The sequence below is a fragment of the Cebidichthys violaceus genome, unplaced genomic scaffold, assembly GCF_023349555.1.
Source record: "Cebidichthys violaceus isolate CVI_PGR_0920_01 unplaced genomic scaffold, fCebVio1.0.p SCAF_24, whole genome shotgun sequence".
Taxonomy (NCBI): Eukaryota; Metazoa; Chordata; class Actinopteri; order Perciformes; family Stichaeidae; genus Cebidichthys; species Cebidichthys violaceus.
The window spans coordinates 6,079,932-6,104,118 of record NW_027176417.1 but is presented as its reverse complement, the minus strand read 5'-3'; the positions used below and the strand labels follow the sequence as shown (position 1 = coordinate 6,104,118).

Genomic DNA, 24,187 nt, shown 5'->3' with positions numbered 1-24,187 from the left:
AGACCTTGACTTTGATGGCTTTGGTATATATACACACACACACACAGTAAAAGAGAGGTGCATTCACAAACTGTTGACACGAGTAAATAAAAATCATGCTATTGCTGCTCCAAAGAGAAACGTGCAAGCAGGAAACGGTAGTAAATATGTAAGTGTTTGTTGTAGCTGTTATGTGTGTGTGTGGTGCATTAGGTTCTACATCTGGACCCCCCTCCACCCCAGGCTGTAACATTAACGTAACCTAATTTTCTGATCCAGGCAGCCCACAAAATCCTTCCTTTCTTACATTTCACAATAAAAGCCCCAGATATTCGCCGGCGAGTATTTTTGCCATGTCGTTACTCTGAGAATCATAGCAAACAGCTGGCTGTCTGTAACTCGGCTGACTGTCATCCATCAGATAAAGTGATAAGTGTGTGTGTGTTGTGTGTTGTGTGTGTTTGGTTGGTTGGTTGGTTGGTTTCAGGGGCGTGCGAGGGAACCCTGGCGTGCTCCACATGTCATGTGATCTTCAACGAGGACATCTATAAGGCTCTGGGGCCGGTCACAGACGAGGAGATGGACATGCTCGACTTAGCCTACGGCTTGACTGACACGTAAGGAGATTTGTGTTAAGAAAAAAAAGTGCTGACAATGCGAGTCTCACAATCAGCCCGGTCTGATAAAATGACTCTTAATGACTTTTTGAAGACTTGAGTGTTGTCTACCGTAGATATTTATTTTTTCCAACGGCTGTCCTACGGAAGGGGCGGGTCTTAGCCTTTCTGTTGCCGTAAAGCGAGCACTAAGTGCTACATTTGTCCCCACAGATCCCGTCTGGGCTGCCAGATCTGTCTGACGAAGTCTCTGGACGGCATGGTGGTCCGGGTACCGGAGGGCGTCGCCGACATCCGACAGAGCCAAGACGGGTCCTCTTAAGCTGAGCGGTCTCTGTAGACACTGTGGTTATGCCAGGTTAGAACTGCCACAGTATCGTTTCCTCCCCTTTTTAAAAAGAAGAGTTCCAAGTCACAGACATCGATGAGCAGGATGTAAGAATGATGATTTTGATTGAAAGTAAAGCTGCAAACCACTAGAGAACTAGACAATCCTCCTGATGCGAGGCTTGTCCTTTTTTTAATCACTTTTAGCCGAGACAGCAGTTTGCTTCACATAGTCATTTATCAACCCTGTAGTTTGCGGCTGTGCCTTTTGAATATGTCTGTGAAAGTTTCTAGTAAATATGACTACGTTTACATCTCTGTGTGTGTAAATTCAGTCATATTCACGAAAGGAAATGGTTGAAATGCAACTAACAGTTCTCGACGCCTTAAAGATTGTGCTGACCCCTCCCATATTTTACTCTACACACATATGTATCCCCTCTACTATTGTTTGATCAGCTCCTCCATGTAACTGTATAATTCCACCATGTGATTGTACATAGAACACACTCATCATGTATAGCGTGAAAAACTATGTAATAAAAAAAAAAAAAAAAAAATCACCTTTCTAACGGCGCGTTGAACTGTCAGTTTTTACATGAAAATAATATGCCGTCTTGTTGCGCAACATGACAAATCCTGTCCTTTTCCTCTGTGAACCAATAACAATAATGATGTCAGGCGTTATTATATTCAGGTCATTTTATTTGCAGACGCGTAATAAAGCAGCAGTCTTGTGGCCTACAGTAACAAAGTTTTGAGCTGCACAAAATATAAAGCTTCCAAAAACATTGCGACGGGACGTCTGTGATGAATCCAAATGGAAAAGCTGGGATCCTATTTACAAATGTAGCTACTGCATGTCGTTTAAATGGTGAGAAGCCTTAAAAAAAAGCAACCCTCATAAAGACGTACGTCGTTTACGACCAAACAGTTCGAGAATAAAGACTCGACAGAAAAATGTAATCGGCGTTGGCAGTGTTTAAGTTCCTCCAATGTTCCGTTAAAACCCTTAATAGTGAATATTCACTTGGCTTTGACTAAGTTGGGAGCCTATCAAGCAAAAAGTCACAGTGATATTGCACATTGATATTACAGGCCTTGTAAATATACAATGTTGTGATTATGATGAAGGAACAGAGTGACAGTGATGTAGTAGCAAGTAGTTAAAAGCAACGAACACATGTTTGCTATCGGGGCAATTGCGTTGATTATTTGAAATGAGAGATTGTGCTTGTTCACGATAAAAGAAGAAGAAGGCAACTCCAGGTAGTTAAAATTGGCATATTTGAACTTTGGCCTGATATAGTTTGAAAGCTAAATACAAGATTGAAGTTAGTTTCATTATGCGTTTGGACTTTCAGTATGATTAAATCCATTCTTGCGGACATCCGAGACTAAATAAACACATTTCCTTAAGGGCAATACGCTGTAAGTGTAACTCTCTGACGACGATGACAACAACAGACAGAAGATGAGTGATTTGTAGCGATCAGACGTAAGATTCTTCAGCAAACAGAAGCTGGTCAAAGTCCACCTCTGCCGCGGGGTCGCTGCATCTCTTCAGCCACTCCCTGCGACTCTCCGCCAGGGCGAGCGTCACCTCTCGGCCGCTCTGGGGGTTAGAGCGCGGGTGAGAGGAGAAGTAGGCCCTCACTGCTTTGGTGGCATTGGGAGAAAGGCAGGACCGGAGTCCCGGGTCGCTGGGCAGCCTCGCCCGCGTGAAGGCGGGGCCTCGGTCCGCAACCTGGCGGCCAGGTTCTGACCCCCGGCGCCGGGCGTCGCACCCTTCCCCGACGGAGTGAGACTTGTGTTGCTTGAACAGGGACAGAGACGGGCCGCTGCGCTTGTAGAATAAAGACGGCGACCTCTGCTCGGTCACTTCCCTTCCTGTGGTGGTGTGGAGCTGCTCAAAGCTGAGGGGGTAGTCTGAAGAAGGGGGCCAGGGGGACCCGGGCCAGTGGAGACTCCCCGCGGAGCGGTGGTGGGAAGGGGGGCCGGCCGAGTCGTGTCGAAGATACGAGAGTTTCTGGGGCTCTTGGCCAGACCACCCCGTCACATGGCGTCCTGCGTCTTTGGAGGCTCCTCTGGATTTTTTGGGCTTGACTTTTGGGCCTCCTGCCTTTCCTTTCTCTGGGACATGTTTACCAGGTGAGGTAAGCGGCTTGTTGGAGGATCCTCCCTGTTTGTACAAACACAGAGTTAACGTTAGTGTGTCCGACGCGTCGGGAGAGATACTCGGCTCACCAAGGGAAGGCAAATGATATAGTGCTTGCTTTTACGAGCAGTGATTAGCTATCCCAACCCCGTTGAAGAGTGTCCGACCCAATCGAGTATCACCTGCTCAATGGACCCACGCTGCTGGCAGGCAATGAGCAATCAGGGGCGACAGCAGTACTAAAGGAACCCCCCAACCTGGAAGCGTCAGCTTTCAAGCGTCGGGCAAACGAAGGCGAGGGCGAACAAAGGCAGCCGACTTAGACAAGGTCCGACTTGGACGAGGCCGCTGGGGGACGGTGCTCTGGCCTTTCCTAGTTTGAGGTGTCTCTTTCCTTTCTACTTGTGGTCTCTTGTCTTGCTTTGGGGTCATTTGCTATGGCACTGCCTTTGTCTCATGGCTTTCCCTTCCTTCGCATGGCCTGGTGCTCCTAACAAAAGGTTTGCCCTTGTTTATATGGTCTGTCCTTGCTGTGCTTGCTAGGTCCTCGTTCTTGATACATCTTTGCGTTCCGCCATGTGCTCCCTTTGCCCAATCCCCTCCCCCCTTCTTCGATCTCTTGCTACTGAACTCCTAACTTTCCTCATGTCTTGCTTCACAAGGTCTTCTACACTGCCAACGTTTACTCCTCTGATGTCTACTGCTTCTGCCTAGTTTCTCTTCCACCCCCTCTGACCAACTGTCGAGGTTCTAGGCAGTTCACTCGTTACACTATCGTACTCACCCCAGTCTTCTCCTCGCCTTCTTTCTCCAAGTTGTCTGGTTGGGTCAGTGACAGCCTCCGGTCTTTCTTCAGCCAAGAGTTTGGGTGGAGGCCGCTGCGGCCTTTTAAGGTCTCCCGGTTGACTGCTTCTTTTGGTGGGGTGCCTTTTGGACAAGTCCCCGTGTCTAGATGTCCACCGGCTGAACTGATCGTTGAGGGTTTAGAGGAAGGGGGACAACTGGAGGGCGGCTGTGTTTTGCTTGGGGAAAGCCCAAACCTAGACTCCCTGATGATGTTGCTGCTTGGGGAGTCCAGGGAGGAGCGGGTCTGTGCGGGGGAGGTGGGGGTGGAGGACAGGCTGGGGGAGCTCACTTCCAGAGCGGCTGGCTCTCCTCTGGCGTGACTGCCGGGTTGGTCGGAGAACTCTTCGTCCTCGTCGGAGAGACCGTCGGTACCCCCCAAAACGCGCGGCCGGAACTTGTACGCTATAGCCGGAGCCGAGCGCCGCCGCCGTCTGTGCCGGCTGTCCGGGGACGGCGGTTCCGGGGCGGAGGACGTGTCGGCGGTTGTTTCGTCCTGGCTGGGGCTGGAGAGGTCCACGTCTCGGGTCCGGGGGTTATCTGGGTCCGCGTCCTGGTCGCAGTCGCTGAATGTGAGGATGGAGTCCAGGCTGCCTTGCAGCGTTTTGGGTCTCGTGCGTCTTCTGGCACAGAAGCCCGGGGAGCCGCTGCGGTCCAACTCGTTCTCCAGACTGTCGTAGGACGAGTCCGTCAGAGGGTACGGCCAGGAGTCTGAGACGGACGTGGAAAGCAAACTACATTTATATTATTTCAATAAACGATGACATCCTACAACTTCTAGTCCCGTGTCACTTTGTTTCTTTGTCTCTTCCTGTAGAACCGCACTTGATCATTAGCTCGCAGAAGACACTGCCTTGTGTTTCCTGTGTGAGGACATTTCTAAATGCCTGCAAGAGATGAAACATTTGTCATATTTCCGTACCCGTCTCGTCGGTGTCGAGTCTCTGCGGCGGTCCGCCAAACAGGGAGGAGGGATCCTCGCCCACTATCTGCTGACAGTGTTCGATCATAAACTTCACCAGCTCGCAAACCTGACAAAGACAAGGGTTGATATTAAACTGCTGAAACGACCGAGAGTCACTTGTGTTTCATTGTTTGACACTTTTCAAGGCTGCGTGGGAGCCGTCTCCTGCTTTCACTATCTCCAGCGCGTCATTTCTGGCACAAAGTGCTTGAGCGGTGACGTTTTCATCCACGCGACAAAAAGTCAAAGCCTTCTAAAATGTGACACTGATTCCTTTCTATGAAGCTGATCTCAGACATTCCTGAGAACGGCTCCATGTGCTTCTAGAGGTGTCGCAATGAGCTCGTTAGCGCGGGGGATTAACCGAGACCTCGTTTTCTAAAATAACATTCAGGTGACACTTTGGCCAGCTCGACATTAATGTCGACATATCGCAAACCGCAGTATTGGAACTTGTCCCGAGCTAAAAGTCTCTTTGGTTTACACCGATTACATTGTGCAACGGTGCTGGGTGCCAGTGGGAGCTAAAGTTACAGATCCATCTGGGTCCAAATTCCACACTGCAGTAGCCGTTAAAGGGACGTTTCCTTCTTACCTTCCTAGTTCCTTCTCCCTCCACCTCGGGGCTACAAAGGGCTCCGGGAGGCCAAAGCATGCTGGGAGCGATGCACACCGACAAATTGAAAGTCGTCATCTGGTTCTCGTGGGCGTTGCCCTGGATGCCGTGCAGCACGGCCAACAGGTGGCGCAGCAACAGGGCGTTTTCTTTGGGCAGGCGGCAAATCATCCTGCGGAGATAGACGAGCGGGGGAAATCAAACGATGCAATGCTCTCTGGAGCTGAAGATCAGCCACACCCTGCAATACTTTAGAGGAACCGTATAGAGCGTTGAGCATGTTACCTCTTTACGTCCTGCACTTGTTCTTCCTCGTCCTCCTCTTCCTCCAGCACGTCCATCCATTCTTCGTGCAGCTCGCAACAGAACAAGCTGCTTGGGATGCTGCGCAAGAAGTCCTGGAAAACATGCGCACGCATCTCACATTCGTCATCTAAAAACGTATCACCGGTCCATTTCATTCACCTGTATTTCCAGGTGAATTGGTGTAAAACCTTTGGATCACTTGGTACAACAGAGATTTGATCTCAATCAAATACAATCATTCATATAAATGTCGTGTAAATATGCCACGTAAGCACTCGTGCTCAGAGCCTCTCTGTTATCCCTCCAGATAATAACAGATTATAATCCAGATTACATTACCAAGCCAATCCAGGCTGCTGTGAACAGCTTGTCCTGGTAAAGTAGCTGTGGAAGCCCATTCCTTTTCCGCTTACTGATTTGAGTCAATGAGGCGATGACCACGGTGCTAGATGTTCTTCAAAGCCCTTGGTCTCATTAAACGGGGCCTATTTGCAGTGAAGATGAAAGATGAGGCCCACCTATTGAGCTCGATCTAAAACATACCGTCTCACCTTAAACACTCCGGCAATGAGGAAGACGTGGTCTCTGGTCAGAGGGAGTTGAGACTCTCCGGCGTCCAGAGAGTCCCGCAGCTCCCTGACGGCCCGAGCGCCCGCCGGCCGTCGGAAGATCCCCCGCGTCCACGAGCCCTCGTGGTACAGGAACGCCATCATGTCCTGGTGGGGGGGGTGAGGGGGATGTATTTCTTGCTTTTTCTTTACAGAGTGATTGAGAGAGAGAGAGACTCACCATCACCGGCTTTGGCAGAGCGTCCTCGACGCAGACGGAGCTGAGCGGCAGGCCAAACAGGCAGCCGCGCGGCGCGCCGGCGAGGGACGGCTCGTTCAGGTGAGGGGAGGAGCCTCTCCAGAAGGCCCAGGTGATGAGGGAACGCCTCCTTTTAAATGGCTTCTGAGACCACTCTAAAAAACAAAAGATGACACCATGAACAAAAACACTCAATCTGCTATTTTTTCTCACTTTTTTTTGGGAACAAACAGTGACGTCACCTGCGGGTATGTGCAGCGTTTCAATGGGTCGCGGCTTCATGATGAACTGGCACTGCTTGTAAACCTGCATCTGCTCCAGCTGCATGGCCCTCTGTCCGTCGGGGTCCCTTCCGCCGCCTCCCTGAGACATCGCGTGTCTCACGTGACTCATCTGGATGCTGAAGGGAAACTCGTGACCTGAGACGGGAAGGACCAGACGGCAGCGTCACTCCCTGGAGGCCTTTGATGGGGGTTGACATCAGACATCAACGGCACCGTAACGTGGCGACCCCAGAAGGGGGCGGAGTACACGCACTCTTCTCTGGGTATGAATGCTACTAGTGTGATTTAAAAATACAACGGCGCCCAAAAGAAAAAGGCCAAGCGGCAATTTAAAGACGTCGCTCACTGACCAATCAGAGGGTAGGGGGCGTTGTCCCTCTTGGAGATGACCCACAACTGGAAGTCTTTCACATTTCCCTGAGCCAAACGGAGACAGTCAACAAGACGAGACGGCCTCAGAGAAAACAACAACAACAACAACAACAACAACAACAACAACAACAACAACAACAACAACCACCACCACCACCACACACAAATGTGACAAAGAACGGCATTCTCTCAGCTGTTACGTGCCGTGTGGTAACATCACATGTAACTGCCGCAACTGAGCGGACATTGGGCTGCGGGGCTTCTGTGAAAACTTCACCCTCTGTTCTGTGTTTGGGAGTTTCAAATAAATCTCATACAGATCTCTTAGATATTACTATTCATTGTGGACAAACAGTTTAGCATTTCTATACTTTACAACTACCGTTTACTTTTATGTAAGAAGCCAAAACGCTTTTTCCCTTTTATCTTACTTTGTGTCAAATGCTTGACCTAAACAGGTGATCGGTTGTGTTTAGAATCAGTCTAAAAAGAATATACTTTCTATACCTGTAGCTTGTGCCCACATTCTAAGCACATCGTTACACTTAATGAAAGCAGGAGGAGCAGATTCACTCACTATGATGCTGAACTGCTGCAGGGCCAGTCGGATCACCTCATTGGTGGAATCCGAGTTGCTGACCGGGAGCGTCTTGGTCTAACGGGGGGAGGGGGAGGGGGAGGAGGAGGACGCGCTGGTTTAATCGCTGGAAGTTCAAATATATGTATAGAATCTTCATCGTCAAAGTCAACTTACAACAGCAAAAGTATTGATTCCCTTCCCGTACACTCTGAGAGGAATGGTTTTAGGTTCCTCCCTCTCTTTCTCTTCTCTTATGCGACTGCAGAGAGAGAGAGAGAGAGAGAGAGAGAGAGAGAGAGAGAGAGAGAGAGAGAGAGAGAGAGAGAGAGAGAGAGAGAGAGAGAGAGAGAGAGAGAGAGAGAGAGAGAGAGAGAGAGAGAGAGAGAGAGGACAGGAAACGTCACATTTCTCTCTTCTCCGCACATTAAGTGGAAACGCTTCATACGACGGCGGACTTTACCTTTTGAGGAGGGGGAGCCATCTGTCTTTCACTTCTGCCGAGCTGAGCGGGAGGACATGTCATTGAAACGCATTTCAATTTCGTCTGTTTTCTCAACATGGTGGTATTAAAAGACATGCGGTAAAAAGTGTCTTAAACGTGTGTGTGTGTGTTACCTAAAGGTAGCCGCGCAGTTACAGGTGGGCCAGCCCATGACGAAGCTCCTCTCTGGGTTCGTGCTCCCCTCGCACACCTCGTCCATGCAGTCCGCCGTCCACATCTCACGCACGCACACCTGGGCCTTCAGCTTGAAGTTGTTGGCCGACCTGTGTGACGCAGAGACCCAGGTACTGACCCCATTCACTACTAAAAGCACACGAGGAGCAGCCGAAATGTTCCTAACACAAGGACACACACACACACACACTTGCGCTTACTTGGCCTTGGCGATCACCAGCGTGTCATTGAACAGGAAGAGATGTCTGTCCTGGGTCTGCATCCCGGTCTTCAGCTGAGCGTGTCCGTGGAGAAGGAACGACCTGTCGGAGCCGCTGAGGTAGGACTGGACCAACGAGCAGGTCTCTGGGCACACGGGAACCAGGAAGCTCTCTCTGGGGTACAAACGCACGGCGCGTTTTACTTCATATGTACCACACGCACTGTATGAAACCACTTTGACACTCCCACTTCTGTTGTCTCAAAGTACTTCTGACTAATGCTAAGCAGCCGCTAACTCACTTTCTCTCTTATAAGGACGTGTTTTGAGGTTAGAGCGTTTATCCCACGTCGCAGAGTAAAACGCCGCGACTCGGTCGGCCCTCGTCTCTTATTAGATTATTCACCTCAGACCTCTGTCTCTCTCTCTCTCCCTCAAGTACAAAAAAGCTTCCAAATACTGATGTTGTTGTAGATTGAGTTTGCGTGATCCACTAAGAGATCGATAAGAGATCAAAGGACTCCCGCACTCTTCGTTATGTAAATTGCGTTATGTAATTCTAAGTCACGAGTGCAGTGCGGGGTCAAATCTAAAAAGGGACCCGCGGTGCTCGCGTCCTTAAATCCATGCTTTTCACCCAAAAGATTTGAATAGGAATCTTTCTAAATTGTTAATAAAGGGCAGAACGGCCAAAGGGTTGTGCTGCTAAACATAGTCCAGCATTGGGTTATAAGACGGGAAGTAAATGCAATTATTGAATAAATATAAACAGTTCCAAAAATCATTGATTGCTTTATGGGAATTTCAACTGGAATTGGGGTCGTTTGGCGAGGCGCTCCACCTCCGTGGGCGCTTTTTAACGAGGTTATTTCTTCTTCCCTTTCAGTCTGTACGCTCAAAGACGGAGCTATTAATAGACGCCTGATCCTCTGATAAGTCTGGATTATCTGAGCCAGTGGATTCGACACCTCACTCCGGGTTGTGCCTGGGGCGTGCGTGCGTGCGTGCGTGCGTGCGTGCGTGTGTGTGTGAGTGAGCCGGTTGGTTCTGAGGACGTGATAACTGTGGAGCGCTGCTGGTATTTGTGGCGACTGTGAATATTATCGGTGTATCTATGTTACAGTACCTGGAGAGGGTCTTGGACCTGATGAGGGCCTTGGTGATGACCAGAGACGGGGCGGACTGGCGCCGATAACTCTGAGACTTCGTCCGCTGCAAGAGACAAAAACAAAGGACGAGCTCCTCCCATTGAAAATACTGTCTGACGTTAATGTATCGACGTGAACTGTGCACTTGACAGAAATGATTCAAAGTGAATGCAGGTGATCTATTGGTAGAAATGGAATATAATATTCATAACTACGTTTTCATTAGTGTAAAATAACCAAATACTGGCTCTAGTGGGAGACATTGGCGTTCTTTACCTTACCTGAAGGCCACCGTAGTTCTCTACACTCGGAAAGGGAGGGATGAGCGACGGGGCATTCCGTCCCATGCGATCTACAACCTCACCACTAGATGGCACTAAATCCTACACACTGATTCAAAGGCAGGTGGACAGAATTTCCCGCGCGCTCGCGCCATGTTTACGCTCTCCTCATTCGCTACACGAGCGCTCCCGATGTTCAGCACATCCATCACGCCGCCGGGACTGACCGTGGAGGACAGGACAGGCCGATTGAAGCAGGAGAATTTAAACACGGAGGAATGTCGGAGCGTGAAGATTAGCCAGGGGGACAACATTGTACGGTCTGTGTTGCCTCTATCTGTCTCTGCCGTGACACTCCCGACCTCTCTCACACCTGTGTGTGTGTGTGTGTGTGTGTGTGTGTGTGTGTGTGTGTGTGTGTGTGTGTGTGTGTGTGTGTGTGTGTGTGTGTGTGTGTGTGTGTGTGTGTCTGTCGTGTACAAAGGCGAGTCCTTTAAGTCTAAATGACGTCAGACTAGACACAAATATTCCTCCGCTGTTCCCATCGTGCTGCATCCTACCAGCCGCTGCTTGCTGCCATATCGAGACCCCATTTCTCTTCGCTTTGATCCCATTGTCCCAGTTTCCCCACGCGGGTCGTTCAACTTTCATTTCATCAAATTGAAGCGTGAAGCAAGGTGGCAAACAGCTGTTGCATAACCGCAGATATTTCATTGTGGGTCAATAGGTAAACTAACTTTGAAGGCGAGGGTTGGTCATCTTCTTCAAAACCGTTTGGGTCAGATTTGTCGGCCTACAGCCGAGGCCGATGGGTACTTGGGTAGTTTTGTGCGAAATAAAACTAAAAAGTTCATCACAGACGTTATTGCGATTCATCCTCGGGGGATGACATTGAGATATTTCAGTCTGGACCGACTGAACGACGTCACCAATTTGTCTGCGTGCCTTTTCGACCGCTTTCAGTTAAAAATAAAAATACAAAAAATGATCAAAAGCTCCTCGGTGAGCAAAGATCAATCCCACCTCCGCGCATTTCTGACATTTCACAGTGTAATATCATTGATTTAGCGGGGTCGCACAGCGGTGAAACATTCCTTACACTCCGACAATGTAACCTTTCACTACTCCAAATAAACATAAGCTCACATGGAGATATGAGTCTCATGTTGGGACACAGACCGTGTTGGAAAGGACAAGTGCTCCCCGGGCTGGTTCATTAACCGTTAAGGGATTTGGGTTCATCGCAGATGGAACTGCACATCTGCATTTACTCATGCTGTCAAGAGTCATTACCAATCATTGATGAAAACAAGGACGCGCATTACCGGGACTTCTTAAAGGTAGTTACTGTTAATAAGTGAATGAATCAATAAAGGACAACTGAAACGGGGGTCATGTTAAGATTTACGTCATATTCGGCAAAATACATTTCAAATTGTGTGTTTGATTCGTTGTTTTGTCCATAACCGTCTGAGAAGTAGTTCACAAGTAATCCTAGATCCAGATAGATTACGTTCGCGGTGATGTAACAAAGTAGCAAAACACATTTGAGAAGCTGCAACAAGCAAATGTTTGACATTTTTGCTCGAAAATGAACTTTTAACCCATTATCAAAAGTTACTTTTCTGAATTGTATAAACTCCTTTACGGTACAGAAACCTTCAGCTGACTGGTGGATCCGATATGTTACACTACAGTTATGTTTAGAAATCTGCCGACAACAATTCCATTAATCATTTAGCTGATTAACGTTGGCCGGATTCATGATTTGTTCATACATTCGTAACAGATGCTTGATGACTTGTAGATGTTAATGATTACATTGATTAACACTTAAACTCTCTTAACAACGACATTACACTGTTATTGGTCATTTGTGAACTTATTATACTGATTATATTATGTTACTATTATGTCACCAAACATTTGCCATTTTGACCGCCATCATCCTGAAACATGTTCGCAGGTTTGACCGCGTCCACGCGCTTGTGAACTCCGAACTAACCTCTCATCCGACGGGACCGCGCTCACGGGGACAATTCACTCATTCATAGAGCAGTTGCTATATTGCCGTCATATTATACAGTTAAATACCGCAAGAGTCCAAAGACTAACAAAAGACGCAAAATGTAACGGAGACAAACTGTAGCTCCTTTGCGCACTCGTGTTCAAAGTTCATAGAACTAAAAAAAACATTTATCTATAAATAAGTTTCCATTCACGTTAACAATGACCGGGAGCCCTGGTGACAGTGTGGAGATCGTACCCGTCTGTTGTCCTGCTGTCCACCGCCTCGGCTGAGGCTGTCCTGTTGCTGCTGCGGAGACATGTTGTCCATCCAGCCTCCGGACGCCCTCCGGCTCACTGTCCAACCGCCCACAGGTGATGCACGTTCGAGAGAAATCCCATGAATGAGCTCCGTCTCCGGGAGAAAGAAACCATCCCCAGCGCGCGCTCGTTTGGACAGTCGCGGGAAACTTTTTGTTTAGTCTGCGAGCAGGGCGCGTGGATGACGAACGTGATCTGCGAGGAGGGACAATTAAAGACGCGTTAGAAAAGAAATCAAACAGAAGTTGTCACGCAGCGATCGCTCCCTCCTCACTCGTCGGCGGACGGCTGTGCTGTCACCAAAGCCACCTCCTGTCTGGATTATCACTTCTTAACGCGTCTTTACGCACAGAAGGGAGGCGGCGCCAACACGCTGTAAAAAATAAATAAGCCCGTCTAGTTTTAACTTACCAGGTTCACCTCAAAACAGACAACGATAACGACTGTTGGGTACCAACAGATGTTTGCATCGGGACCACATTGTTCCAAGAGATGGACGAGTGCGCATACCAAACCAAGTGGCATTATTATCCATGTTCTACGTTATGTAAAGTGGAATAAAAGTGTTCAATATTGACTTTTGTTGGTTTAGTTTTGCTCCACTGAAAACACAACACAAACTGGAAAATAACAAGAATAGTTATGTTAATAGTTCCTCCTCCCCGGAAGCAAAAAGCCAAACTTGCATTCCATATTTCAACAAAATAATTACATTATTTGAAGATTTCATGTAACATACTTGAATCAGATTCATCTTACAGAACCTGCAGGTTGGGTTCCATCGCTTTATAGTCCTCTCAGTATTCTGTCACTTTCATCATTGTGTACGACACCACTGCCTTCTTTGGGAGTGCAAACAACGAGGGGGGGGGAAAAGAAAACAGTTCAAACTCTAAATGAATCCTGGGAACATTTTCTGAACTCAAACAAGTTATTGAGATGCGTTATCAGATTAGCTCCAGGCTCATCCATCACATTATTAGATTCCAGTGTCTCTGGGAAACCGTCATGAATAGTACCGACCGCAATCTGGGCCGTACGGTCGTAATGTAGGACGCCCTCAAACGAGTCTTCTTCAATTAACTCTACAAAGGGACATCATCTTTGATCTGTAAAGCAGATGTGGACGCGTCAAAGCTGTGATAAAAACACTCCTAATGGATAAGTGGATACATTTAGGACTAAAGGCCCAGTGGGCGCATAAGAACCGCCTGACCACATGGGTGGTACTAAACCACATGGGGAGCAAATTAGGACGTTTTCAAGAGAACAAATGACAATTGCCCCAAAATCGATTGTCCTTCTAGAAACAGAAGTGGGCCACAAACTGGGCTAAAGCAGAACAAGGCCAGAAAGTGAAGAAGAGAGACGCGGAGTATTCAGCCCCGTTAAAGAACTGGATCACTGCAATGATTACCTTCCCTTCGTGTTGGTAATGAGCAGCCTTGGGCATGGCAGAGAAAAGCACCGAGCCCCCTCCTCTCTGCCTCCCAACCTTTATGCTACAAACACACTTTCACCCCCCCCCCCCCCGCCCTTAAAGCATCAATCAACTAATCGTCCCCTTCGATACAGTCATCAGGAGCCCAGTGAGGCCGAGAGATGAAATGATCAAAGAACGTCGCCAACCGTGTCCAGTAATCCAAGGGGCTCTGGACTAAAGTCAAGGCAGAAGTTGTTAAAATCCTAGCAGTGGGACACACATCTACACATCTGAGGTTTATACTGCAGATACTTTGAATGATCGCCAGGAAAAAGGACAACTGTGAACTGGAAGGATGCAAATCTACTAAACTGGGACGTACTACCAACGCTGACCTGCTCCGATACAAATGCCACCCTTTTGTAAAAGTCAGTTTCCTTCATTATTTGTATTTATATTACTTTATCTGTATTTTATATATATATATAAATATAATACAAATATACACAAACACACACAATAACTTGCAAACATAGTAAAAAAAAAAAAAAGGGTTACGTTTATGGAGAAAATGACAATTCTTTCAAATCACACAGAGACAGGACTTCCTACAAATGTTTTATTTCTCTTCACCATCAGATACAGCTGCAGAAACATTCACTCACTTCAGGATCGAACATCTAATTAGTTAAGAGTAACAGTAGGTTTGAAGGGACGACCACAAAGTACTAGCAACTCCCAGCAACATGGGGGGGTTGTTTTGGGTGTCGCACCACCTTTCAGTTTGACTCGATGTCCAATGTAACAATCCCACACAGCAGCTTCATAAAGTCGACCCAAAACAATGGCAAAGGCCTTCTTGACATGCTTTGAGACTCCTTTGCATTTAATATTCAGCAGACAGAAAAAGCAATTAGATGGGAAAGATATCGTGCATTCACACTGCAAATAAGTGTCGATCCAAAGCGTTATCCTGTCCTTTTATAAATTAATGCTCCTTGTCCCCAACTTGCTTTACATAAGAATTGAATCAAAAATACAAAACTCACAAAAATCTGTCCGATTTCCCACCGACGTGAAACAAAGACATGATTGGACGGGGGCAGAAACAAAGATCCACGAGTGCCGTGTCTCCGTGATCAGAGAGGATTTAATATCTGCGGCGCTTATTGTTTGGCCCATCAAAGACCCCCCCCCCCCGGACTCCCCCTCCCGGCTTGAGGGCCCAATGGCGACTGCTGCTGCTGTTGTTGTTGCTGTTGCTGTTGTTGTTGTTGCTGCTGTTGCTGTGGCTGCTGCTGCTGTTGCTGTGGCTGCTGCTGCTGCTGCTGCTGTGGCTGCTGCTGCTGCTGCTGCTGCTGCTTTGGGGATTCAACTTCTGGTCGCCCCCCCATCGATCCACCCTGCGGGAATCTATCTTTTCGCTGAAGTATCACGTAGTCCGCGAAATGAAAAAGACGGGAATGATGTATAATCGGGAGAACGTTTGAGCGCCGGAGACAAATACATTGTATCCCAAACGAGTCCGGGTTTGATCCGAGCGTGGCCATCCGAGAGTAAAAGGAGGTGAACCAAGCAGACAAAGAGAAAGAGAGGAAAGGGACTATTAGTTAAGTCTACAGTTTCAAACAAATTTTAAAAGGTCTTTACAAATTTAGTATTTGTTTCTGCATAAGATTCAAAATAAAGCTGATTTTACTTTTAGTTCCTAAACACAGTTTGACTGACGTACTGTTCTTGTAGAATACTTTTTAACGTTGAAGATGGACTAATCTATTTTTCCTGATACATTACCATGGCTCCATTCTCTGACATCAAAGGTGTCCCCATATTTGCAGTTCCCTCTGGGCCAATGGCTCCTCCCCTTCCACTCATGCCCATCATTTGACCCTGGTTACCACTGGGCCCCGGAGAGCCCTGGTTAAAGCCATCTATGCGCAAAACAACGGAGCATTGGTTTGTGATTTGGTGGGTCGGGGTAAAAGTACTCAAAACGCCCCGCAAACAACGCTGCAACTAACAACGACAGTTAACGTTGGCTTTTGGTCGACAGCTCGTGTGATTATCTGTCATCCGATGACGACTGCAATCTAGAATTGGTGTTTTCCTTTTAAAAAAAACAACATTTAAAAAGCACCGCAACAGTTCACTTTAACAGTAAACATTTATCTGTTTGAAGTAAGACCTTTACAAACAGCTCTATCATCAAGCAACCTCCTCTTTTTACTTATATGTGATAGAATATATGTATATATATAAATAAAAGATATACAAATATGTCAATACAACCAAAAACCAACGTTAATTTGAAGTAGCCAACTGGTGATATATTATGCTTAAGTAGATATTAACAGTCACACTTTATAGATAAGATGTGTTATTAACAAAGAGAGGCTCAACTCAACTTCCACATCTTTTGATAACTACACCTCGGATTGCACATCATCTTAAGTCATGGGGCATACAGAGCGGTTAGAAAACAACCAGCACAGAGATCACAGGCTCAATCCCAATCACACCGATCCACAAACAGATTTCAGTGTAGAAAAAAACGACCTACGCAGCTAAAAGTATCATCAGACGTTTGACTTTTGGCCATTGCCACCTTGGTTTTCTTGCAACGAGTGAACGGAGTCGACCGTGTTTGGACTTTAGAGGAGCGACGCTGCGGTCGAGAAGCCTGTCAATCACAGTAGCCCCGCCCTAAAGCATCCCCTGCTTTATGGTCTGTTTGACTCTAAATGGACCATAATGTACTAAATGAACATCATGCTGTATTGAAGAAGACTTGAAACTAGAGATTGAGACCATAAACTCCTGTTTACAATGTTTACTGAGGGAATAAATCAAGAGAGAAGTAGAGTCATTTTAGACTAGACTTCTATACAATCAGAGGAGTCGCCCCCTGCTGGACACTAGAGAGAATGCAGCTTTAAGGCACTTCTGGATGGGCTTCATGTTGCTGATGCGAACCGTACACAGCATGGACAAGTGAGGCAAAACATGTCAAAGTGCTGGCAGCACCTCTACAGTTTCAAACTGTCATTCTGAGCAGCCGAATGGAGATTAAACACTTGCATCGGCCCCCGAGCCTGGGATAAGAAACGTAAAACCTCCGACATCTCCCGCTGCGAGAAGAACTACAGACGCGTCTACAAAGTGTTGGCAGAATGGCCGCAAGTGCACCTTGATCAAAATAATAACTAACGCTAATAATATCAATTCAGCTCATTTTAAATCGGGGCTATACACTGTTGGACATTTTACAACATAGCTTTCGAGACACCGTGTGGCGATAAAAGCGTTCCCATTTTCAATTTATGCATTAAAACACCCGAGTGGAAATAACGGAAAGTTGAAATATTGCAAAAACCTTTGTGCTCGGCTGACTTACAAAATTCGGTGCAATGGAAACAGACGTGGCAAATAAATCATGATGTAAACTAAGCGCCGAGGCTTAAATGTCCACTGAGGCATTGAACGATTGCAGCAGACCGTACAACATATTTCCATTACGTTTTCAATGTAGTTTGAGGTTTGATGCGACTGTAAACACACCAGGAGAAGACGGAACAACCGAGACTAAAACAATAGCCGACCCCCGACCCAAACACTGGATGCTACTGTAATTTGTGCAACATTAAAAACGGAACACGGCAGTTGTTCGTATAGATGATGTGCAATCCTCGGTTATGGTCTGTATACGGTGAACCTCTAACAATCTGTCTCTCTCTACAGACTTGAACTTCAGTCCCCGGCCCCTCATCCTCAGCAGATCAACATCTACGTCACTTTTCATTCACGATCGAAATAAACAGACGTTTGTCTCCAATTATTTCCAGTCATGAACAACAATTATGTTTATTTTTTTTTAAAGTGATAAACAAGTGCTGCGGCCTTTAAGATGTACAGTAAGAAGAGACTTAAAGGCTACAGCAGCTTAGAAATGTAACGCTTAAATCACTCGATTTCCAGGATGAGAGCTCAGGGACCGAACATTTCCCAAACTATGAAACCTCACCCCGACAACGAGCCCATTCAGTACACGGCATATTCTGTTAGTAAACACATTATGTTGTCATGTGGTGTATTATGGGTTTTTTTTTCTCCTTTGCATTGCATCCCATGTGACTCCATTTCACACCAAAAAAGAAGTCAAAACATACAAAGTGAAACTTAAATCATTACAAAAATTGTTGTTGAAACGGAGCCACTTGGGATGCAAGACCAATAAAGGTAATAAATGACATTAAGACAGCCGCCATCATCATCATCATCATCATCATCATCATCATCATCATCATCATCATCATCGTCGTCACTTGATCCGGTCTTTGGATCAACCGGTCTTTACACAATCATGCCCGTACCTCCCATATTAATGGCTCCACGAGGGCCCAGCTCACCCACTCTCATTTCCTGTTCTCTCTGGAAGAAGTGAAGAAGAGCCTTCAGAACAAAACTCCGCTAGAGAACAAATCTTTAGCGCATGGGCTGTCGTCCAACACTCACACTGTCAAAGTAATCATTTCTCTACACAGAACTGATGATACAAATTGCCCACTGGCTCTTAAAGGAATGTGATTATCACTATTTATGGGGGATGGAAAAGGTGAACTTAAGGTTCAGCTCAGCGCTTCCTTGTATCCATTTAAACTCTGGAAACGTAATCGGGTCGTCACACCTGATGATCTGGAGGAGTGCGAGTATGTCTTTAAAAAAATAAGCCACATTAAATGGGCTTCAGGCTATTGTCGTCATAAAGCATTTATTTATGTCAGCCTCTGGACCCAATCAAATCAAAATGTGATAAAAACATTCACAACATTCACGCAGGGCCCCGACACACCAGGGTGACTCTGGAGATCAGCAACAGCAAAGCCCTCATCCACAAATACTACAGCTCAGTTCATAGTTACATGGAGCAGCTGCTGCAGCTCCACGATAAATTACACCGAAACATTAACGTACCGATAAAAGAGCCGACAACGCTCGGCATCGGTGTTGCCAGCTGAGGGTCCGTTCTCGTGAAGGAGGACGAACGGCACTAAACTGGCGACTGGTTCCGATGCAGATTAAATAGTCATCGGCCTGTTAAAGATGGCCGCCTACGGCGAACGGTGCTGGACATTAGAGCGAGTGACGCCCGTCAGCTTGGTGTTTCAGGGCCCAAACACACACACACACACACACACACACACACACACACACACACACACACACACACACCCCCTCTCACAATACACAGTTATGGATACATTTCATTCACACACACACACACACACAAACAAATACACAATCCTCTCTCCGCTTCACATAAACTTCAATTTCCACAGTAACAGATTTCACTGAGCTGGATTTTAATGAAAATAGTTCTATTAAACGTCCAACTCACTGAAACCAATTGGACATCAATGACCAAATACTCAATAGACTATCATTAATGTCTACATTTTCACACACCTCGCAGAACACAGGACCCGTCTGTTTGCGTTACTGTGTGACTTTGGTGTTTTTAAAAGGGTTAGCTCGGAGTACATTACATTACATTACAGTCATTTATCCAAAGCGACTTACAATTCGGTATCCATCTACACACCGTAGACGCAGCTACGGGAGACATTTTGGGGTTAAGCGTCTTGCTCAAGGACACATTGACGTGAGACTAGCGGAGCAGGGGATCGAACCGCCGACCCTCCGATTGAAAGGCGGCCCTGCTCTCCCGCTTATCCACGGTCACCCCGGATTCACCAAAGTCACACAGTAACACAAACGGGCCGAGGCAGCGGCGAAAACACAGACGTCCAGATCATATCGGCCACCCATGGCCTGGTTTGCACTATTAATTTGAAAAACTATGCAGCTACAGCAATGGCAGAATTTGTCCCACACATACAGCAATATATAATATAATATGTTCAATTACTGCAAATATTGTGATGCTCAACATTAGTAATCTGTATATACTTACCTGTTAAATGGTCAGTATGTTGCAATTATAACAAGGAGAAGTAGTAGCAGCATGCTCAAAGTATGACGAAGCCCTTCATCATTCTTCTACTAACATCTAGGACATCAAATCTGTCCGTCGGCACATCCAACAGTGACGTCTAGGCTGCAGCTAATATACTCACTAGATGGCAGCAGGTAGCACTAATATTATGGGAGTCATCACTAACAATTTTCCTTCCAACAACCAAAAAATAAACTTACATAAATGTGTAAAAAAAAATAAAAAATAAACACCTTTAAATTAAAGTTTTTGTTTTACAAAACGGCAAAGGAAGCTCGTGTGGAGTTCACATTGTTGCTGTACGGGAAGTGAAGAGTGTGTACTCATTATCAAATGTGTCAATCCACACCGACCGCATGACACGACACACCCTCGGGTTAAAAGTACTAAAGAAAGGTGCTCCGTCCTAAACTGTGTGTGTTCGTCGATCAGGCTAATCTGATATTAATCACCAAAGTGAGGAGAGACTACTTTGGTTTAGCCGGCGACCGTGAAGGAGTCGGTGTGAAATGAAACGGATGGTTCTAGAAGAGAGTTGTGTGTGTGTGTGTGTGTGTGTGTGTGTGTGTGTGTGTGTGTGTGTGTGTGTGTGTGTGTGTGTGTGTGTGTGTGTGTGTGTGACATGCATGTTAAGATTGCAGCCTCCAACAGGACCTCTAAACAGAGCAACGGATCTGAAGAGAAAAGTTATGACATAGAAATCAACAACATATCACACCAACAGACACTCGCGCTGAAACCATCTATATCTGTACGTTTGAAAGAATAGTATAAATGTTCATGAAGAGGAATACAAAATCCTCAAAACTTACAGGAAACAACTAGAGCTCCTCTGTAAAAGTGCAGCTGCATCACAGTTCAGAAAGAAGGATCAGGAGAGGAGGAGGCCAAACGAAGACCACGATACATTATTCATAAATAAGCAGTACAACCGAACGAGAGTGGGTGTTTGTCCGATCCCATGGGACACAATGAACCACAGTATTACAGTGATGCGTTACCATTGCAGCCTGAACACAACTGTCAAAACACAGGAGAGTCGTTATGAATGTGAAAATGTTGTCTCTATACAAGTCACTGAAAGCTGCGACAAGGAAATAACAAATTCCCTCTACGGCGACGCGGTTCAGTGGAGGTTCTGCTCAAATGTAGGAAAAGCAAAAGCATCGGAAATGAAGAAAGAGGCTCGACGTCGACCAAAAACTGGGCTCCGGACAAAGTTAAAACTTTATGGTATTTATTCTAGCTTCCGAGGGATCCTTCCTGTTGAAGCGCACGCTAAAATGAGATGTACAGATGCAGACTGAAAGCTGCTGGAGAAACTAGAAAACTACTCTGACGTCAAAGACCAATAACTGAGGATGCAGAGCGGTGAACTCCAGACGCGTATGAACACTGTACAAGCTGTTCACAACCACTTCACACTATGGTACACAAATACTATGACATTTAGTGTGTTAAATGCTTAAAACACTACATGTGTATTTCTAATTTCTTATGATGAACTACAAAAAATAAAATCAGTGTAAGAACAAGTAAGGCGATGATCAATAGAGAGAAAGGTTACGTATGTGTTTGCAGGACAACTTTAACCCCTCGATGGCTGTAATTCTTGACTGGATATGTGTGTGTGTGTGTGTGTGTGTGTGTGTGTGTGTGTGTGTGTGTGTGTGTGTGAGACTGGAGCTGAAGTGTGTTTGACTGCTTGTGTGTAGTCCAGCTGTACTCACGTTATCGTGGTAGTTTGGTTTGAAGCCGTCCGGCTGGCGTCTCGGGTCCTCCTGTTCTCTGTGTCTCATCATCATCTCCTCCTCTCTCCTCCTCCTCTCCTCTTCATGCCTACAGCCGGATGAGAGTGAAGACAGAGAATAGTCAAATGAAACGCAATCAAGTCAAACTTGTCTGTCCTGTTGGTTTGCTCAGGAAAGGAAAACGCACCTCATCTCTATCTGCTTCCTTCTCTGCAGCTCCTGGTTGCGGAGCTCCTCCAGTCTCCTCAGCTCCTCCTGACGTCTCATGAGATCTGGAAGAAGGGAGGAAGGATTTATAGCGCAGCGCTCGCTCTCTGACACAAAACGAACGGTGCATAATACACAAATACGTATTTCAAATCGGAGATACAAAGTACACTAAAGCAGCCCGTACCTTGTCTCATTAACGTGAGCTGATGTTCATGTTTGGCCGACTCCAGCTCGGCCTCCAGTTTCTCTTTGGCCTCCTTGATGTTCTTGTCCACCTGGTCTCTTTGCTGTTTCTCCATCTCGTGGAGAGCTTTCCAGCGAGACGAATACTCAAACTCAAATGTCCCCGGCTGAGCAAAATGGGGCATCTGCTCTCGTTCCCTGGGGGTAAAAAAGAACATCAATACAAAAAAAGAACAAGCACATCTTAACTATAACACAACGTACTGTAAGATGACTACAAATCATTTTACACTCACTTATAGTAGGCTGCAGACTTCTGCAGCGATTTTTCAGGCTGTCCGTCCTGGTCGTCAAAGTGCTCCGAGGGCTCCACGATGGCCGGACAAGGCGTGCTGAAGACAGGGGGACGACAACGAATTAAACCTGCGATATTGTATTAAAACGATGGTCAGCGACGGGTCGTCCAATCATCCCCGCGCTCCTTACGTGGTCAGCAGCAGCGCTCCCTCCGTGCAGCGCTCCAGGGCTTTGCGCGCAGCTATTTTGTTTGCGAACTCCACGATGCCTCTCCCGGTGGGGCGACCGCGGTCATCCGTCACGACGACGGCCCGTTCCACCGGGCCAAACTGAGAAAACGCCTGATGGGTAGAGGGGTTGTTTTCAGATTACATGTTCCACAGAGCAGCGGACACAGGAAGTAAACTCGCAGATCTGAGATTTTAACGCTCTTGTTCGCACCTCTTCCAGCAGCTCGTTCGTTACTGCTGGCAACAGGTTGCGCACCGTCAGGGCAGCGGTATGTGTAGCAAGGCTGACCCGGATTGGGCGATTCTTCAAAACGGTCCCATCCAGCTCGGCCACAGCGATCTCTGCCAGCATGCGGGTTTCCTGGAAGACAAGGACGATGATACCAGTGAGGCAGGTCGTGGCTTTCATAAGGGCTGCAGAATACATGCCTTTACAATTGTTATCTTCACTACCTATTAAACAGTTCAACGTGTTTTCTATATACAGTATATACATACCAGAGAAAATGTGTCACACAAGTCCAAATAGAATCAACTCCAGTGCAATTAAAAATAGGAAATCCTAACATTACTCGATACAGTGTGGTGTAATGGGATGCAATTTTGAAACATACACCTGGTTCCACAAAAATATGATGTTATTGTTAAATGTCAGACACTGTTAGATATGAATGGGCGTCAAGTCAACCTGCACTAATGCTAACATAGCAGCTAGCTAGCTCCTGTTAGCCACATGTCGGTCCATTTATAAAACACGTGAAGTTACAGGTTAGCTTAAGTCAAACCAACAGCACTGTTTAAAGTCAATAAACGTTAACTTACCAAGCGAACAAAGCCGAACCCCCGGTCTCTGTTGATGAACACCTCGCTAATGTTCCCGTATTTAGCGAACATGAGTTTGAACTCCTCCTCCGGGACGTCCACCGGGAGGTTTCCGATGTACAGACGTGAGCGCTGGGTGAACGTCTTCTCACCGGGCTTCCGAAAACTCGTGATATCAAAAGTCATTTCAGCCCGTCCCTCTTCGACTCCTTCTCCGGCTGCTTCTTCGGCTCCTTCGGCCGCGGGTGACTGCTGCTGCTGCTGCTGCTGCGGAGCCGGACTGTCTTTGTTTGCCGGAGACTGCGCCGGAGAGTCGGTCCTCTCCGGTTGGGGAGAATTGCTGCTTTGCATTGTCGCTTGTTGCACATTTCGGTTAGCCATTCTCGAAGGAAGTAGGTTTTTGGGACGTTACCTAAAATGAAACTTTGAGGAGAAGGCTCGTGGGCCGGTGTGTTGATGTTGCACACCTCCTGAATTTCAAAGATGGCGGTGCATGCGCGCGCAACTTGCTGTTTGGATCCATTCAAGGGGCGTGGAAAATTTGGACGCCAACTGCAATTTTTGTGACCCCCCCATCATCATCATCATCATCAACTTCCACCCTTCAACACACTGAATAATATAATAATATTATATAATATATAATAACAGAAGCAAATCCTCACATTTGAGAGATAAATAAATATTAATATTAATGATAATAAATAAATATGTGAATAAAACTGTTGCTTTGACAATGAGTGACAGAAGTATTTGATTTATTGCTGATTAAT

The 24,187-nt window shown here is 46.6% G+C and overlaps 3 protein-coding genes across 4 annotated transcripts in view; 1 reads left to right on the top strand and 2 right to left on the bottom strand.

The window, feature by feature from the left end:
* LOC137879223 (adrenodoxin, mitochondrial-like) overlaps nt 1-1,636 on the top strand; it is a 1,984-nt gene extending 348 nt beyond the window's left edge. The window contains exons 2-4 of the mRNA XM_068719901.1: nt 3-23; nt 467-596; nt 810-1,636. Coding sequence (XP_068576002.1) covers nt 3-23; nt 467-596; nt 810-918 — 260 coding nt within the window. The 3' untranslated portion in view covers nt 919-1,636. The remainder of the gene's footprint in view (nt 1-2; nt 24-466; nt 597-809) is intronic.
* A 722-nt stretch (nt 1,637-2,358) lies between these two features.
* On the bottom strand, nt 2,359-12,502 carry LOC137879110 (rho GTPase-activating protein 20-like). Its single transcript, XM_068719686.1, has 16 exons — nt 12,424-12,502; nt 9,855-9,940; nt 8,730-8,903; nt 8,469-8,618; nt 8,314-8,355; nt 8,028-8,112; nt 7,851-7,928; nt 7,252-7,318; nt 6,860-7,036; nt 6,600-6,772; nt 6,362-6,526; nt 5,790-5,902; nt 5,484-5,676; nt 4,847-4,955; nt 3,866-4,635; nt 2,359-3,105 (listed from the first exon to the last, which is right to left on the bottom strand). The coding sequence occupies exons 1-16, from the start codon at nt 12,493-12,495 to the stop codon at nt 2,416-2,418; spliced, it is 3,144 nt and encodes a 1,047-aa protein (XP_068575787.1). The 5' UTR covers nt 12,496-12,502; the 3' UTR covers nt 2,359-2,415.
* Nucleotides 12,503-12,516: 14 nt separating this feature from the next.
* pspc1 (paraspeckle component 1) lies at nt 12,517-23,873 on the bottom strand. 2 transcript variants are annotated; one of them, XM_068719687.1, is made up of 10 exons: nt 23,415-23,873; nt 22,804-22,953; nt 22,552-22,703; nt 22,362-22,457; nt 22,067-22,263; nt 21,860-21,944; nt 21,652-21,760; nt 18,279-18,336; nt 15,703-15,839; nt 14,509-15,332 (listed from the first exon to the last, which is right to left on the bottom strand). In XM_068719687.1, the coding sequence occupies exons 1-10, from the start codon at nt 23,793-23,795 to the stop codon at nt 15,090-15,092; spliced, it is 1,608 nt and encodes a 535-aa protein (XP_068575788.1). In that variant the 5' UTR covers nt 23,796-23,873; the 3' UTR covers nt 14,509-15,089. The 2 variants fall into 2 exon arrangements, with proteins under 2 accessions (XP_068575789.1, XP_068575788.1); XM_068719688.1 differs by lacking the exons at nt 14,509-15,332; nt 15,703-15,839; nt 18,279-18,336 and adding an exon at nt 12,517-12,680.
* Nucleotides 23,874-24,187: the final 314 nt, after the last annotated feature.